Consider the following 13,508-nt stretch of genomic DNA (forward strand, 5'->3'; position numbering starts at 1 on the left):
CTCTGGGCAGCTTCAAACAAATTAAAACTTCAAACACAGTAAATCATGAAACATTAAAAACTTCCCTATACAGTTGTGCCTTGGTTGACGAACGCCTTAGCAGTCGAATGTTTTAGCTCCCAAATGCCGCAAACCCGGAAATGAGTGTTCTGGTTTGCGAACATTCTTTCGGAAATCAAACATCCAGCAGGGCTTCTGTGGCTTCCGATTGGCTGCAGGAAGCTCCTGCATCCAATTGGAAGCTGTGCCTTGGAAGTCAAATGTTTTGGAAGTTGAACAGACTTCTGGAATGAATTTCATTTGGCTTCCAAGGTACAGTACAACTGTACAGGGGAGCCTGCCCCCTAACAATTGTGAAGGGGTTCTAATAACTGTTCAAGCTTCATGGCCCCAAAAATGTAGGTTCACCACTGCTCATGTCCAAGGGGTTTTCCCCAAGCATCTGGACACTCACTGTGAGAACAGTCAAAGGTGACTATGGGGTTGTGGTGCTCATTTCACTTTCAGGCTGAGGGAGCTGGCATTTGTCCACAGACAAACTGGGTCATGTGGCCAGCAGGACTAAGCCGCTTCTGGTGCAACGGAACACCGTGACAGAAGCCGGAGGGCACAGAAACGCCATTTACCTTCCTGGCACAGTGATGCCTATTTATCTACTTACACTGGCATGCTTTCGAACTGCTAGGCTGGCATGCGCTTGGAGAGAGCAACAGGAGCTCAATCTGTCCCAGGGATTTGAACCGCTGACCTTCCACCCATTCTGGCACTGGATATATAGCCATTGTGACTAGTAGCCGCTGACACCCACCTTCCCATTGGGACAGCATCTGATCTGGGGCCACACCTGCAAAGCACACACAAAGCCATTTGGTAAGTGTAATGACCCTAATCTCATTCCAGATAGTCCAGAGAGGAGGAGGAGGAGGAGGAGGAGGAGGAGGAGGAGGAGGAGGAGGAGGAGGAGGAGGAGGAGGACTCTTCCTGACAGCCAATTGTCCTCACCAACCTGTACATTTTCACTCAGGTCCTTCTGAAGTATAATCACAAAAGAATCTGGTTTTACTTGCCCGGCAACAGACGTAGTAACCCTGTCATAAAAATGAAATGTGAAGGACCAGCAGTCATAATAAGCCAACCTGCCCTCAACTGGAAGGTTATAAGAGATTGGGGAGCCCAGTGACCCATAATGCACATGGGGGAATTTGCCTCCATGCTACTGGGACCGGAAAGTTAAAACTGATGCCTGAGTTTCTGTGTAAGAAAAAAGAGGGAAGATTCACTGCTCAGCGAGCCCTTTGAGACAAATACAGTCCTTTGTTCAGCAAGAAATTACAGAGGAGGCCACTGGCTGATTGCTGGACTGCTGGTGGAGTCACAGCCATTCCTGTTTCACAGAATTTGTTTGTGAGTACCTAGTGGGAATCGTGCCCCTGTAACTTTCATTTTGCTTGTAGGGGTGGTTAAATCACTAGGGGCTAAGTAGCAGAAGGAGGTGAGGAAAATAGTAGGGGGGAAATATCTGGAAAACACACAGATTATACGGAGCTGTCTGCTAGCTCATTGATCTTCATGTCCTGCCAGAGCTTGGTCTTATTTATGTGTAAAAGTTTTTACCGTGTTTCCCCCTTTTTAAGACACCGTCTTATAACTTTTCCCCCCTCAAAAAACACAGGGTGGCTTACTTTCGGTGGGATGTCTTATTTTTTTATTACCGGTACGGTTTTTACGGTTCAGGGCACTGGCTCAGGGCGCTGCTGGGCTGTCTTGAGTGCTCGGCGCTGCAGCAGCCCCCAGTTCCGGGTGGCGGGGTGGCAGGCGTCTTTGGCCGGGCCAGGCAGAGGCCGCTGGCTCATGCGCTCCGCCCGCCGCTGCAGGGCGCTCCAAGCTCCTTGGTCGGGCCAGGCAAGGAAGAAGCAGTGAGCCCAGCAGTGGCGGCAAGCACGGAAGTGGCAGGGATGGCGGTGGACGAGAAGGCAGAGCGCGGGGATGCAGCCAGCAAGGCGGGAGCACGATCAGCTGTTAAGCGGAGCTCTTGGAGCGCCTCATCATAGCTGATCGCACTCCTGCAGTGCTGGCTGCATGGAGTGACTCTGTGAGTGGAGGTGCCTGTGGAGGTTGGTTTCCGCGGCGCGGAAGTATGGCTTATTTTCGGGGTATGTCTTATATTTCTCAAATACTTAAAAACCCTGCCATGGCTTACTTTATGACTACGTATTAAAAAAGGGGAAACAGGGTATATACCACCTTCTCACAAAGCACAGCAAAATTACTGGGTTCTTCTTCTTTTTGTTTTTATTATGTATTTTGTGTTTTTATCGTGTGTTTTTATCTTGTGTTTTAACTGCCCTGAGACCTACGGGTATAGGCCAGTATACAAATTTTAGTGAGGATGACAATGATGATAAGCTTTTAAGAGCAATACAGAACCATCATTAAAACGACTGTCTACTCAAGAACATTTTAAACAAGTGCGTAGGCCTGTTGGCATTAAACAGGCTTCAAGAGAGACCTGGAAGTCAAAAGTGAGGGTGCCTGTCAAATCTCTGCTGCTAGAAACGTAGGGGACCAGAACCATTAAGTTTGTGTACACATTACTGGCTTAAAACCACTCAGGTGAGCGCCATTGCCATTCTAAGAGAACAAGGGAGAAGTTCATGGTGAGCTCTGGCACCTCTTTCTCTAGGAAACTAGCACTGCATACAGGGTAGATATGGATTGTGCCTAATGTCATGTTGACACACTGCATCCCAAACCAGCACTGAGAGTGCACTGGCGTGTGTACTCAGACGTCGTTCATAGAAACCCCTTTCCCAGCCCAAATTTGACAACTGTGATTACGAGGGTGAGCCACTAGATGGTGTCTGTTGCAGCTCCATCTACTGTATTTTGAAATTGTCAATGAGCAGAAGGCTCACTTGATCCCCTGGTTGGGGTCTTGCTTCCTTTGCTTATTCAGTTTTGCTCCAAGGTTGCAGTCCTCCCCACGCTCCGCCCACCTGGACGGTTAAGTCCAGTCACATTAGACTATGGGGTGTGGCACTCATCTCTGCTTTCAGACAACAAGGGAGCCAGCATTTGTCCACAGACAGCTTTTTCCAAGTCATGTGGCCAGCATGACTAAATCACTTCTGGCACACAGGACCCCATTATGAGTGCCAGAGAACATGGAAATGACATTTATCTTCCCACCACAGCAGTACCTATTTATCTACTTGCACTGGTATGCTTTTGAACTGCTAGGTTGGCAAGAGCTGGGACGGGGAGCTCACCCCGCTGAGCGGATTCGAACTGCTAACCTTACAATTGGCAAGCCCAAGAAACTCAGTGGTTTACACCACGGTGCCTCCCACGTCCCATATAAAAGAGTAATGAATGGGGCTGATCGCCTTGATAATGTTCACAGTGTAGGCTCTGAGTTTGCGCTTGTGTAACCCTGGTTAAAGGTGATGAGTGATGACACCAAGCAGCTGTTGGGGAGGGGAAGCAAAAGCTGGATTTAGTTTGCCCAGTCTCTCCTTCTTTCTCCAAACAGCTCCAGGAAACTTTTGCTCATATTCTAACAAGGATCGTGCACAGGAAACCAAGTCCTGGCAAAAATATGCAAGGAGTCCATCCTCTTGTCATTCTTCAGCTGACTAAAAAAACATTAAGGGATGTTTTTAAGTGGTGACCTAATTAAGTAACCACTTGAATGGCCGTCCCTGTACATATTGAAACAGGCCTTTGTTTTGTGGAACCTGTATAGCAAGTTTCCCTTGAGCAAGAGAGCAGTTGGGATTTCTTAAAGCACAGCAGATGCCCCCTGCCCCATACCTTACTTAAAGAGAAGAAGCCCACCTTTAAAATTTCCACCACATTTTTGAAGCAAATAATGTGGAAGGCAGGGGGATGTAGAAAAAGGGTCGGCCAGCCCAAGAGACAGACTGAAGCAGCTGCCTCGAGCGGCAGAATCCCACGAGGCAGTGCCCCCATGGACACCCCACCTCTCCTGCCGCAGGGGATCTCACGGGAAGCCACTGCCACTGCACAACCCTGGTAAGCTGAGCTTCCACTGAGAAGGGGCAGCACCTTCTCATTTTGTCTCAGGCAGCGAAGCAGCAGGACAGGCTGCCCCTGTTTGTGTGTCTCCAGAAAAAGGCAGCATTTGGTCCTGGAGGCAGTAATCAACACCTTGAGAATCCCAGCTTTAAAAAATCAGGGCAAGTTTCTAGCCCTTATGGCTGAGACAGAATGTGTCAAAATGCATGGTCAACTTTGGCTGAAATCTGGACATGGCAAGGTTTCCAGCAATCAGGGGACAGGTATCAGTGTCCTGAGTAACTACCACCCCCCTAACAAAATCAGAGTTGTGCAAAATAATATGAATCACATGATAACATGAAATGGAAGCATATTTGCATAACTTCTGTTAACTTGCATAATTCCTACAGCTCTCAGAATTCAGGTTACCGGCATTTGGTGCAGAATTTTCTGGGCAATGTGGGCCATCTGCTCACACAAGGCACTGATATTACTGGGATGAACACTGTGTTTTTCCTGCCTGAGCTCTACATTCTTTTGCTTGCGCAAATGACCAGGGTTTGTTTCCCAGGGCCAGTGACTTTCCAGATTTTAAAGCTAGGCTTTAAAAATAAAATAAAGGCAGAATAAAGTTTAACCAAGTCAAAGCCTGCAGCTAGGGATGCCACAAATATATGTGATTTTCCACGCCCACCATCATAGCTGCTTATTTGCTATTGCAAATAAGTGTCCTGAACAGGCAACAGCAGGTTTCAGCATTCAGAATATTATTGTTGCAATCATAGGAACGTTTGAAACTACTGTGTACCAAATCAATCCATCTAGCTCAATATTATCTACACTGACTGGCAGTGGCTTGCCTGGGTTTCCCCCCAGGCAGGGGTCTCTCCCAGCCCGCCAGGGATTGAACCTGAGACCTTCTGCAGGCAAAGCAGATGCTCTACCACTGAGCTACAGCCCTTCCCTTAAGACATAGGAACATAGGAAACTGCCTTATATACTGAGTCAAACTATTGGTCAATCCCAAAATTTGCAGGTTCGTCCAAGGTCACAATCAGAAATCATGCAAGCCAATATGCTTGGTATTCACTGTAATTGTTCTTTGTCTCTGAACTCTAATTATTTTCTGCACTGGTTCTGACATTTCCCCCATCAATTGAAATTAATCTTGAAATTAATTACATAAATTTCAACAATGGCAGATAGTGAGATGCATAATGTTGATTTTAGCAGAAGCCGAACTGTAGCAGAGTGGAAACAGCACTGATTGCAATGAAACTGCAACAGGACAGAAGTCGTCAGCTCCTTACGTCCCCAGTTGTAACTGACTTAATCCACACCTTTCTTTCCCCGCTCTTTTAGATTATGATCGTCATCATTCTGCAAGTGATCTGCAGCCTTGTGGTCTGGCTGTCACTCTATGGTGGCTTCTTGTACCGGAACAAGCATCGTAGCCCTGAATGGAGCTGTCGGCTGGTCACCCTTTTGCACGGGCTAATTGTCACCTTCTTCTCTGGCTACATCGCTCTAATTGACGGGCCCTGGCCTTTGACTCATGCAGGTATGCAGAGATGATTCACTCTCAAGGGGGTTGTCAGAGGTAACAGGGAGTCAAATGTGGGTGCAGTTGCTCCGCTCGCCCACCACTGCTAAACCTCTGCCTGCTGTGCCATCCCCATCCCAAAAGCACAGCTCTGCTGTGACATTATTCATCCACCCATCCATTCATTCCATTTACATCTCATCTTTCCTCCAAGGACCTCAAAGTGGCATACAGAGTTCTCCACCTCCTCATTTTATCCTCACAACAACCCTTTGAGAGGTAAGGTAGGCTGGGAGACTGTGACTGGCCCAAGGATGCCCTGATGAGCTTCATGAATGAGTGGGAATGAATGAATGAGTGAGTGAGTGATCTCCTAGGTCCTAGTCCAACCCTCTAACCACTACACCATTGGTTGAGAGTGTGATTTGCAGCCCTGATTGCTCCTAGAGATCTGAAGGCCCAGGAAAAATAGGGTGGATAATTCCATTTCCCTACCATTTTTCCAGTTTCTTCCCCAACTTCTTTTATTATGAACTTAGAGAAAATTGGGATATGGGACATTTTTTGATTTGGTTTTCTGCGGGGGGTGGGGGTGGGAGTGGGAGGTGGGTTCCGGGCATTCACATCTCTATTGTTCACCGAGTACAAATAATGCCATGTAGCACTTAAATAAAGCACTTTGGGATGTTCAAAGAGCTTCACTTGTAACTTGTACAATGACCCCGAAAGGTAGGTCTGTATCATCATCCTCATTTTATATCCGGGAGAAGCTGAGCTGCAGTTCAATGCTAGAGCATCTGCTTTGCACAGAGAAGGCCCCAGATTTAATCCCCAGTGGCATCACTGGGTAGGGCTGGGAATGTGCCCCTACCCAGGACCCTGGAGAGCTGTTGCTAGTCAGTGTAGACAATACTGAGCCACATGGACTAACAGTCTGACTCGGAATAAGTCATTTTCTGCGTTGACGGCAGTGGCTTGGCTAAGACATTCCAACTAGCATCTTCTTCATTTGTAGCTCAGACTCTTGATTCCCATTTATCCTTGCTTCCCCTAACCCAGGTTCCCACCATTCTGATCTCCACCTGATGTCTTACTCCTGCACTTTATCGTCTGCTCCCGGCTCCATCCACTTCGCCGCTTCCATTCCTGCCTCGTCTTCCAATCCAGCTCACTTGAGTCTTCTTGCCTTGCTCCTCTACGCTGCCATAATTGTTCTTTCCTCTGGTACACATAAACTTCCCAGTTTCGCTCCTCTGTCCCAGATCAGCTGATTGAAGGAGAACAGGAGACCATATTCCTAGGCTTTCTGCAACCTGGTGCCCTCCTCCAGCTCTTTTGGACTATACTGTAACTCCCATCAGCACCAGCCAGCGTGACTGTGCCAACATGGACTGGTGAGAGTTGTAGTCCAAAACATCTGGAAGGCACCTGGTCGTGGAAGGCTGATGGCCTGGGAGGAAACTTCATTGAACTTGTTGGGCCTTACTTCTGAGTAGACATGCCAAAGACTGGCCTGTAAATTCTGCAAAATGAACAAATGCATTGCCCCATTTATACCGTAGTTGCAGATTGCAGCATCCCCACCCCCACCCCCACCCCGCAGAATTTCTGCTTCCTACAACTCTCAGCTTTTGTTGCTGGGTTTTAATCTACCTCTTCTTCTTTTTAACAGCCAGATTCTAGTCCTTTTGAAATGATGTTTGAAATTATATAAATAACGTCTCCATAGAATGTGGGTTTGATCAATGCAGATGTTTTCCCCTTATTTGTTTCAAGCAGATAGTCCATGTTGCTGGATAGGGTCCATTATTTCATCCTCCGTGCCCACAATGATTCTCTACACTCCCTTACACAGCTAAACATGTACACTGGATTTATTTTGAACTATGACTTGCTAGTGCTCATCTTCAGAACTTGTCACAAGTTCGAGAATATGGAAGCGAATGAAAAAAAGAAAGTACCTCTGGTCATGTGCAGAGGGTCCCATCTCAGCACTGAGCCTCTCCACTTCTCTGGGAACAAACAGGGGATCAGAGTTTCTAAGTTGGAACGTTCTAACATCTTCCTTTAAAAACAAAACATTATTATGCCCCTACTTATATTTTTTCAGTCATTTGTTGCACTTTATACATTAATTACATGTCATTCCCATTCTCTCTGTTTCCCCCCTCACAACAATCCTGTGAGGTAGGTCAGACTGAGTGATAATGACTGACCCAAGATTGAGCTAACCAAGGATCTGAATGTGGGTCTCTGCCAAAATCCAGCAAACTGCTTGCTACCCTGCATGGCCACTGGTTACGCGGATTACCATAATGTCTGCATGGTCTGGGAACAAATCAGACTTGCCCTGTAATGACATCACAATCTTTGCAATTTCCGAAGCGTGGGTCCTTGATGGCAGTTCCTAAGATGCTTCAGGAAAGGTCAACTGTTATCCGAGACCTCCAGTTTATTTTTACTGGAGGTTCAGTGGCAAAAAAGGGGGGGGGTGAATTGCTAGCCTCAGAAATTATTGTTATTATTAAGACAGACAGACAGACAGACAGACAGACAAACAGATAATAAGCAAGGACAACAATGCCCAAGAACCTTATGCAGTATTATACCTGAAGGAGTGTCTCCACCCCCCATCATTCAGCCCAGACACTGAGGTCCAGCCCCAAGGGCCTTCTGGCGGTTCCCTCACTACGAGAAGTGAGGTTACAGGGAACCAGGCAGAGGGCCTTCTTGGTAATGGCGCCTGCCCTATGGAACGCCCTCCCATCAGTTGTCAACTATCTGATTTTTAGAAGACACCTGAAGGCAACCCTGTTTAGGGAAGTTTATAATGTCTGATGTTTTATCATGTTTTTAATGTTCTGTTGGGAATCGCCCAGAGTGGCTGGGGAAACCCAGCCAGACAGGCGGGGTATAAATATTTTATTATTATTATTATTATTTATTATTTATTATTATTATTATTATTATTATTATTATTATTATTATTATTATTATTAAGATATAATATCCTTGGTGGTGGTTGCAATTGCTTACTAGTCTTTAGCATATTAGTGCACACTCCCAACATGATTTGAAGCTTTCACCCAAAACAATGAGGACTAGAACATTAACAGTGACCCCCAAATGGTAGTGCTTCCACTACCCTGCTGTCAGATGACCCACAATCTTTTGCCGCTTTCCTTCTTTGCCCTTGCCTTTTGCTCCTCTGTTTCACTTGGAACGGATCCACGCCTGCCGCTCTGAACATCCTCTCCCCTTGCTGTGTCCTTGCAAGCCCTTGCTTGCATTTAGTTCAGCTCCTGATCGCCAGGATTAGGTCTTTATAACTGTTTCACGAGGCACCTGTCATCCTTGTGTGAGTGTCTAAAAATTCTACAGAGCAGGCTCTTACTCTAAGCCATTTGGCCGAGTGACATCTGAGCTACTGACACCAGCTGCAAATCCCCTTTTCTCCACTTGTATAATTACTGCTGGGGTGATCAGGGGGCCCAGGGCACCATCTGGGCAAAGGCACAAAATGGGCATCAAATATACTGCAGTGGAATCTGTTCCAGAAGTCCGTTCAACTTCCAAAACGTTCGGAAACCAGGGTGCGGCTTCCAATTGGCTGCAGGAAGCTCCTGCAGCCAATCAGAAGCTGCAGAAGCCCCATCAGATGTTCAGGTTCCAAAGAACGTTCGCAAACCGGAACACTCACTTCTGGGTTTGCGGCGTTTGGGAGCCAAAACGTTTGACTCTCAAGGCGTTTGGGAATGCAAGGTATGACTGCATTGTATAATAATGTTAACTGTGTTGATTTTTCAGTGTAGCGTAACCCGGCATGCTTTTGTACCTAATGAAAAGCCAGACACCAGCTTATTCCAAGGCTTAGTATGAACAGCAGGCCAAGTCAGAAGGGTAATGATGCAGCTTCTTATTAGTTCCCTGCCTATGGTGCAATGCTGAAAGAATTAAATGGAAAGAATTAAGTGAAGAATTAAATGAAGGGCGGGCAGCATCAGAGGCTGCACCAGTAGCAGACTTCCTGCAGAAGAGCTTCCAGGCAGGAGCAGTCTATCTGAGTAATGAGAATTCTCAGTTTCAGTGGCCTTGAAAACCCACAGCCATTTTTTATTTGCCCCAATGCCACTTCACAGGAACTTAGGAAACTGCCTCCCACAGATCTTTTGGTCCATCCTGTATTGTCTATTCTGATTGACAGCAGCTCTTCAAGAATTGAGACTCAGGGGTCTCTCTCAGCCCGGCCTGGAGATGCCACTGAATTATGACATTTCCCCCAGAGCATGTGGTAGAGAAGCAATTAAAAACTGGGAAGTTGTTCTGGGAATAGTTATGGAGCATCTCCCAGAACCAAGGCTTGAATTTTGCATGCATGCATGCAAAACACACACACACTTCAAAACCAGATTTCCTGTTTTAGAATCTGACCTTTGGATGCATAAACATGATATTTGATATCATTCCCAAATACTCTTTTCAGGGTAAGTTTCTCATTCGAGAGCTTGCGCAAATTTTGGTGATGGAGAGGATTGAGTTCAAAAAAAAAGCAGGGGAATAGGTCTGGGACATCAAATGGAAAAAGCATTGGATTTTCAGTGTGTAAAATGTGTTTTTTGTTACAGTCGTACCTCAGAAGTCGAACGGAGTCCGTTCCAGAAGTCTGTTCGACTTCCAAAACGTCCAGAAACCAAAGCTTGGCTTCTGATTGGCTGCAGGAAGCTCCTGCAGCCAATCAGAAGACACAGAAGCCCTGTCGGCCATTCGGCTTCCAAAGAACGTTCGCAAACCGGAACACTCACTTCTGGGTTTGCGGCGTTTGGGAGCCAAAACGTCTGAGTTTTAGGGTGTTCAACAACCAAGGTACAACTGTATTTTAAAGAGCAGTTTAGAAACCTATAAAGTGCAATGGTCATCATTTCAAGCAACATTAGATTTCCACCTAAATGCCCCCCCTGTGGTCCCATCCAACTCTGCAATTCTAGGATGCCAAACTCAGCCGACCCTTTTTTCCTTGTCTTTCCAGGCTACCCCAACACGGCTCTCCAGGTGTGCCTGATGTGCTTGTCGCTGGGATACTTCCTCTTCGACTTGAGCTGGTGCATTTATTTCAAGAGCGAGGGCCACCTGATGCTCTCCCACCACATGCTCAGTGTCAGCGGCCTGGCTTTCGTGCTGATGATTGGCAAGTCTGCCACCGAGATCAACGCCATCGTCTTTGTGAGCGAGATCACCAACCCTCTCCTGCAGCTACGCTGGTTCCTACGGGAGATGGGACGCTATCACAACCTCCTCGGGGATGTGGTGGATTACCTTTTCGTATCTCTTTTCCTGGGGCTGCGCATCGCCGGGGGAGCATGGATTGTACAGTCGGTGGTGACTTCGCTCAACACCATCTGGATGCTAAAGGGTGGCGTCCTGGCAATGTATATGGTGTCCTGGGCATTTATGCTGGATATCATCAGTTTTGCCAGGAGGAAAGCAACGAAGAAATATTTTGCTTGGAAGAATGAAAAAATGAAAGGAAAGCATCCCAAGGAAAACGGACACCTGCCAAAATGCTGACTTTGACTTCCCAGTGGGCTGTTGCTCACTGATGGTTGCTGTTGTGCCTAATCGAGCAATAAGAAAACGGAACCTGGATAGCTCAGTTGGTTAGAGTGCGGTGCCAATGACGCCAAGGTTGCAGGTTCAATCCTCATATGGGACAGCTGCATATTCCTGCCTTGCAGGGGGTTGGACTAGATGACCCTCGGGGTCTCACCCAATTCTATGCTCTTATGAAGTAGGAAGCATCTTTTATGGACAGGGAATTGTCCAGGTGCTTCACATAACAAAAACTGGATTGGGAGGAACCAAGGAACCGCTGACCTCCAGAGCTCGTTCCAAAGATGAGGGATCTTTGGGGCCAGACATGAATCATGGTTTGAAAGATGGGTGGATATTCTCCTCGAAGGAAACTTGGCAGAAAATGACAGTGCTGGGGGAAGGACTAAACCACAAAGCCTGCAGGCCAGTGGAGGCTGGCTTGTAGGGGAAACGGGGCATTGCTCAACCAACCTCAATCTGACCTCAGCCGGCCCCCACTTGTCCTGCCTTTTTTCTTACAACCAATGCAGGAGCTGGCACTGGCTGTGGGTTCTTCATCCCTAGTCTCATTGGTGCCTTTGCAGAACTTATCAGAGAAGAGGATGGAGACAAAACCTGAATTACCTCTGCCTCTTACTAGCTTCAACTCTGCCCATCACTGACCTCCACGCCAAGGATGGTTGCAGCTTCTCTGAAGCAAGGATCTGGCTTCTTCCAGCTGCTCCACACTGCCAAAGCCCATCCAGCTGGATTTCACAGTCTACAACTTCCTTTCACAAAAGCCGGAGAGATTGAGATACTGGAGGCTTCTCCCTGGCTCCACCAACAAGATCTCCATACATGCTCCAAGCCTGTGGATCCTGACTGCCATGCAGGCCACTGACAGTCTCTGGGCTCGGCTGCCTAGGATATCTCAAGAGGAAATGGCGGACATCAAATCTGGTATCATCATGCAGTGGCGTAACATGGGTTGCCAGCACCCGGGGCCGTGCCCATGCGGAAGGGTGGGAGGGAGGGAGGGAAACGGATGGAGTACATATGTGCATTCAACTACTTAACAGTGTCCACATCACCTGAGAGATTGCAGCCATAGACTTAAGAAAAGAAGAGTTGTTCCATTGTCTGGAGAAGTCGCTTCCAGGTTCAACAGAGCCCAGCGATGGGAGTATGCAGCTTTAACACTGGGTGTTAAAATTTTGCACTCCTAACAATTTTGCACTCGGGGCAACTGCCCCGTGGCCCTCCCATGCTATGCTGCTGCCATTGTGCTTGCTGTGTACCCACACTCTTGGGAATAACTAGCACCAGACTGGATTTTTAAAAGCCTGCCAGCTTGATTACCAGAGATTTACCAGGAATATTTAGCTGTGATCTATGCTAGTATTGGCGAGGCCAGCATTGAAGCAGGAATAATTTGAAATTTGCCTGCATCTGAAAAAATGCCCATTTGCAGCTGAACTTATTTCCCAACCCAGAAGCAGCCCTTCCCTTCCCCTTGAAGCAGATATTCCCTTGTTGTAGTGCACTCAAAGTGGCCGTGGCAGATGTTTTATCTTGGCAATGCAAACCCAAGAGCTGCGACACTTGTGCAGACTCCTAAACGGGCATCAGCATGGGGTTGGAAGACTGCTCCAGCTGTCACAAGTGTTATTTTTTGCATCGCAGTTAAAAGCTGCTGCTTCCTCCCTGCGATGTCAAGGCAAACGCTGGTGCTTCTCATCACGGAAGTCGCTTGGGAATCTCCAAGCAACGATTTTCAGAAAGAACAGATAAAGAGGTTACAGGTTGCCCTGTCAGTTTCCACATGGTGCTTTTCACAGGAAGGGTTTTTATACCTTGCTGTGTCCTGAATCTGCCATCCAGAACTATCTCCGGTGCTCGGGGGGATAATTTGTGCTAATCTTCCTGAGCTCCAGAAAGCTGCCCTTGATCTCCCAGGGGCGGCGTCTCTCTGGCTACACAGGAGACTTGCCTGCAGCTCAGACTTCGGTGTGGCTGTGAAGCCTACTCACTTTTCAAGAAGTTGCTGAATGCCTGCTTTGGGTTTGTGAAATGGAGACACACACACACACACACACACACACACACACACACACACACACGTACCGTATGGACACATATGCATTCGTGTGTATAGAGAGAAGGCGAAAGTTGCAGTCTTGGGACGACTTAGCTGTAAGTGGAGATGAGGGATTAATCCAATTCTGTTTGCAACAATATGTCAAGCAAATCGCAGCCATCCTTCGAATTTTGGACTTCTCTGAATTTTGCAATGTAGCCTAGCTAAGTAAACTATATCCCCCCCCCCCAAATGCATATACCAGGATAAAGTGTGCATCAAAGCGCATCTATTGGT

The 13,508-nt window shown here is 47.2% G+C and overlaps 1 protein-coding gene across 1 annotated transcript; it reads left to right on the plus strand.

Moving 5' to 3' along the window:
* Window positions 1-1,121: 1,121 nt before the first annotated feature.
* On the plus strand, window positions 1,122-12,148 carry TLCD5 (TLC domain containing 5). The gene is made up of 3 exons (XM_035140224.3): window positions 1,122-1,404; window positions 5,383-5,581; window positions 10,590-12,148. Exons 2-3 carry the CDS (start codon window positions 5,386-5,388, stop codon window positions 11,126-11,128), a joined length of 735 nt encoding a protein of 244 aa, XP_034996115.1. The 5' UTR covers window positions 1,122-1,404; window positions 5,383-5,385; the 3' UTR covers window positions 11,129-12,148.
* The last annotated feature ends 1,360 nt before the right edge of the window (window positions 12,149-13,508 follow it).

The sequence above is a fragment of the Zootoca vivipara genome, chromosome 14 (assembly GCF_965207765.1).
Source record: "Zootoca vivipara chromosome 14, rZooViv2.hap1.1, whole genome shotgun sequence".
Lineage (NCBI taxonomy): Eukaryota > Metazoa > Chordata > Lepidosauria > Squamata > Lacertidae > Zootoca > Zootoca vivipara.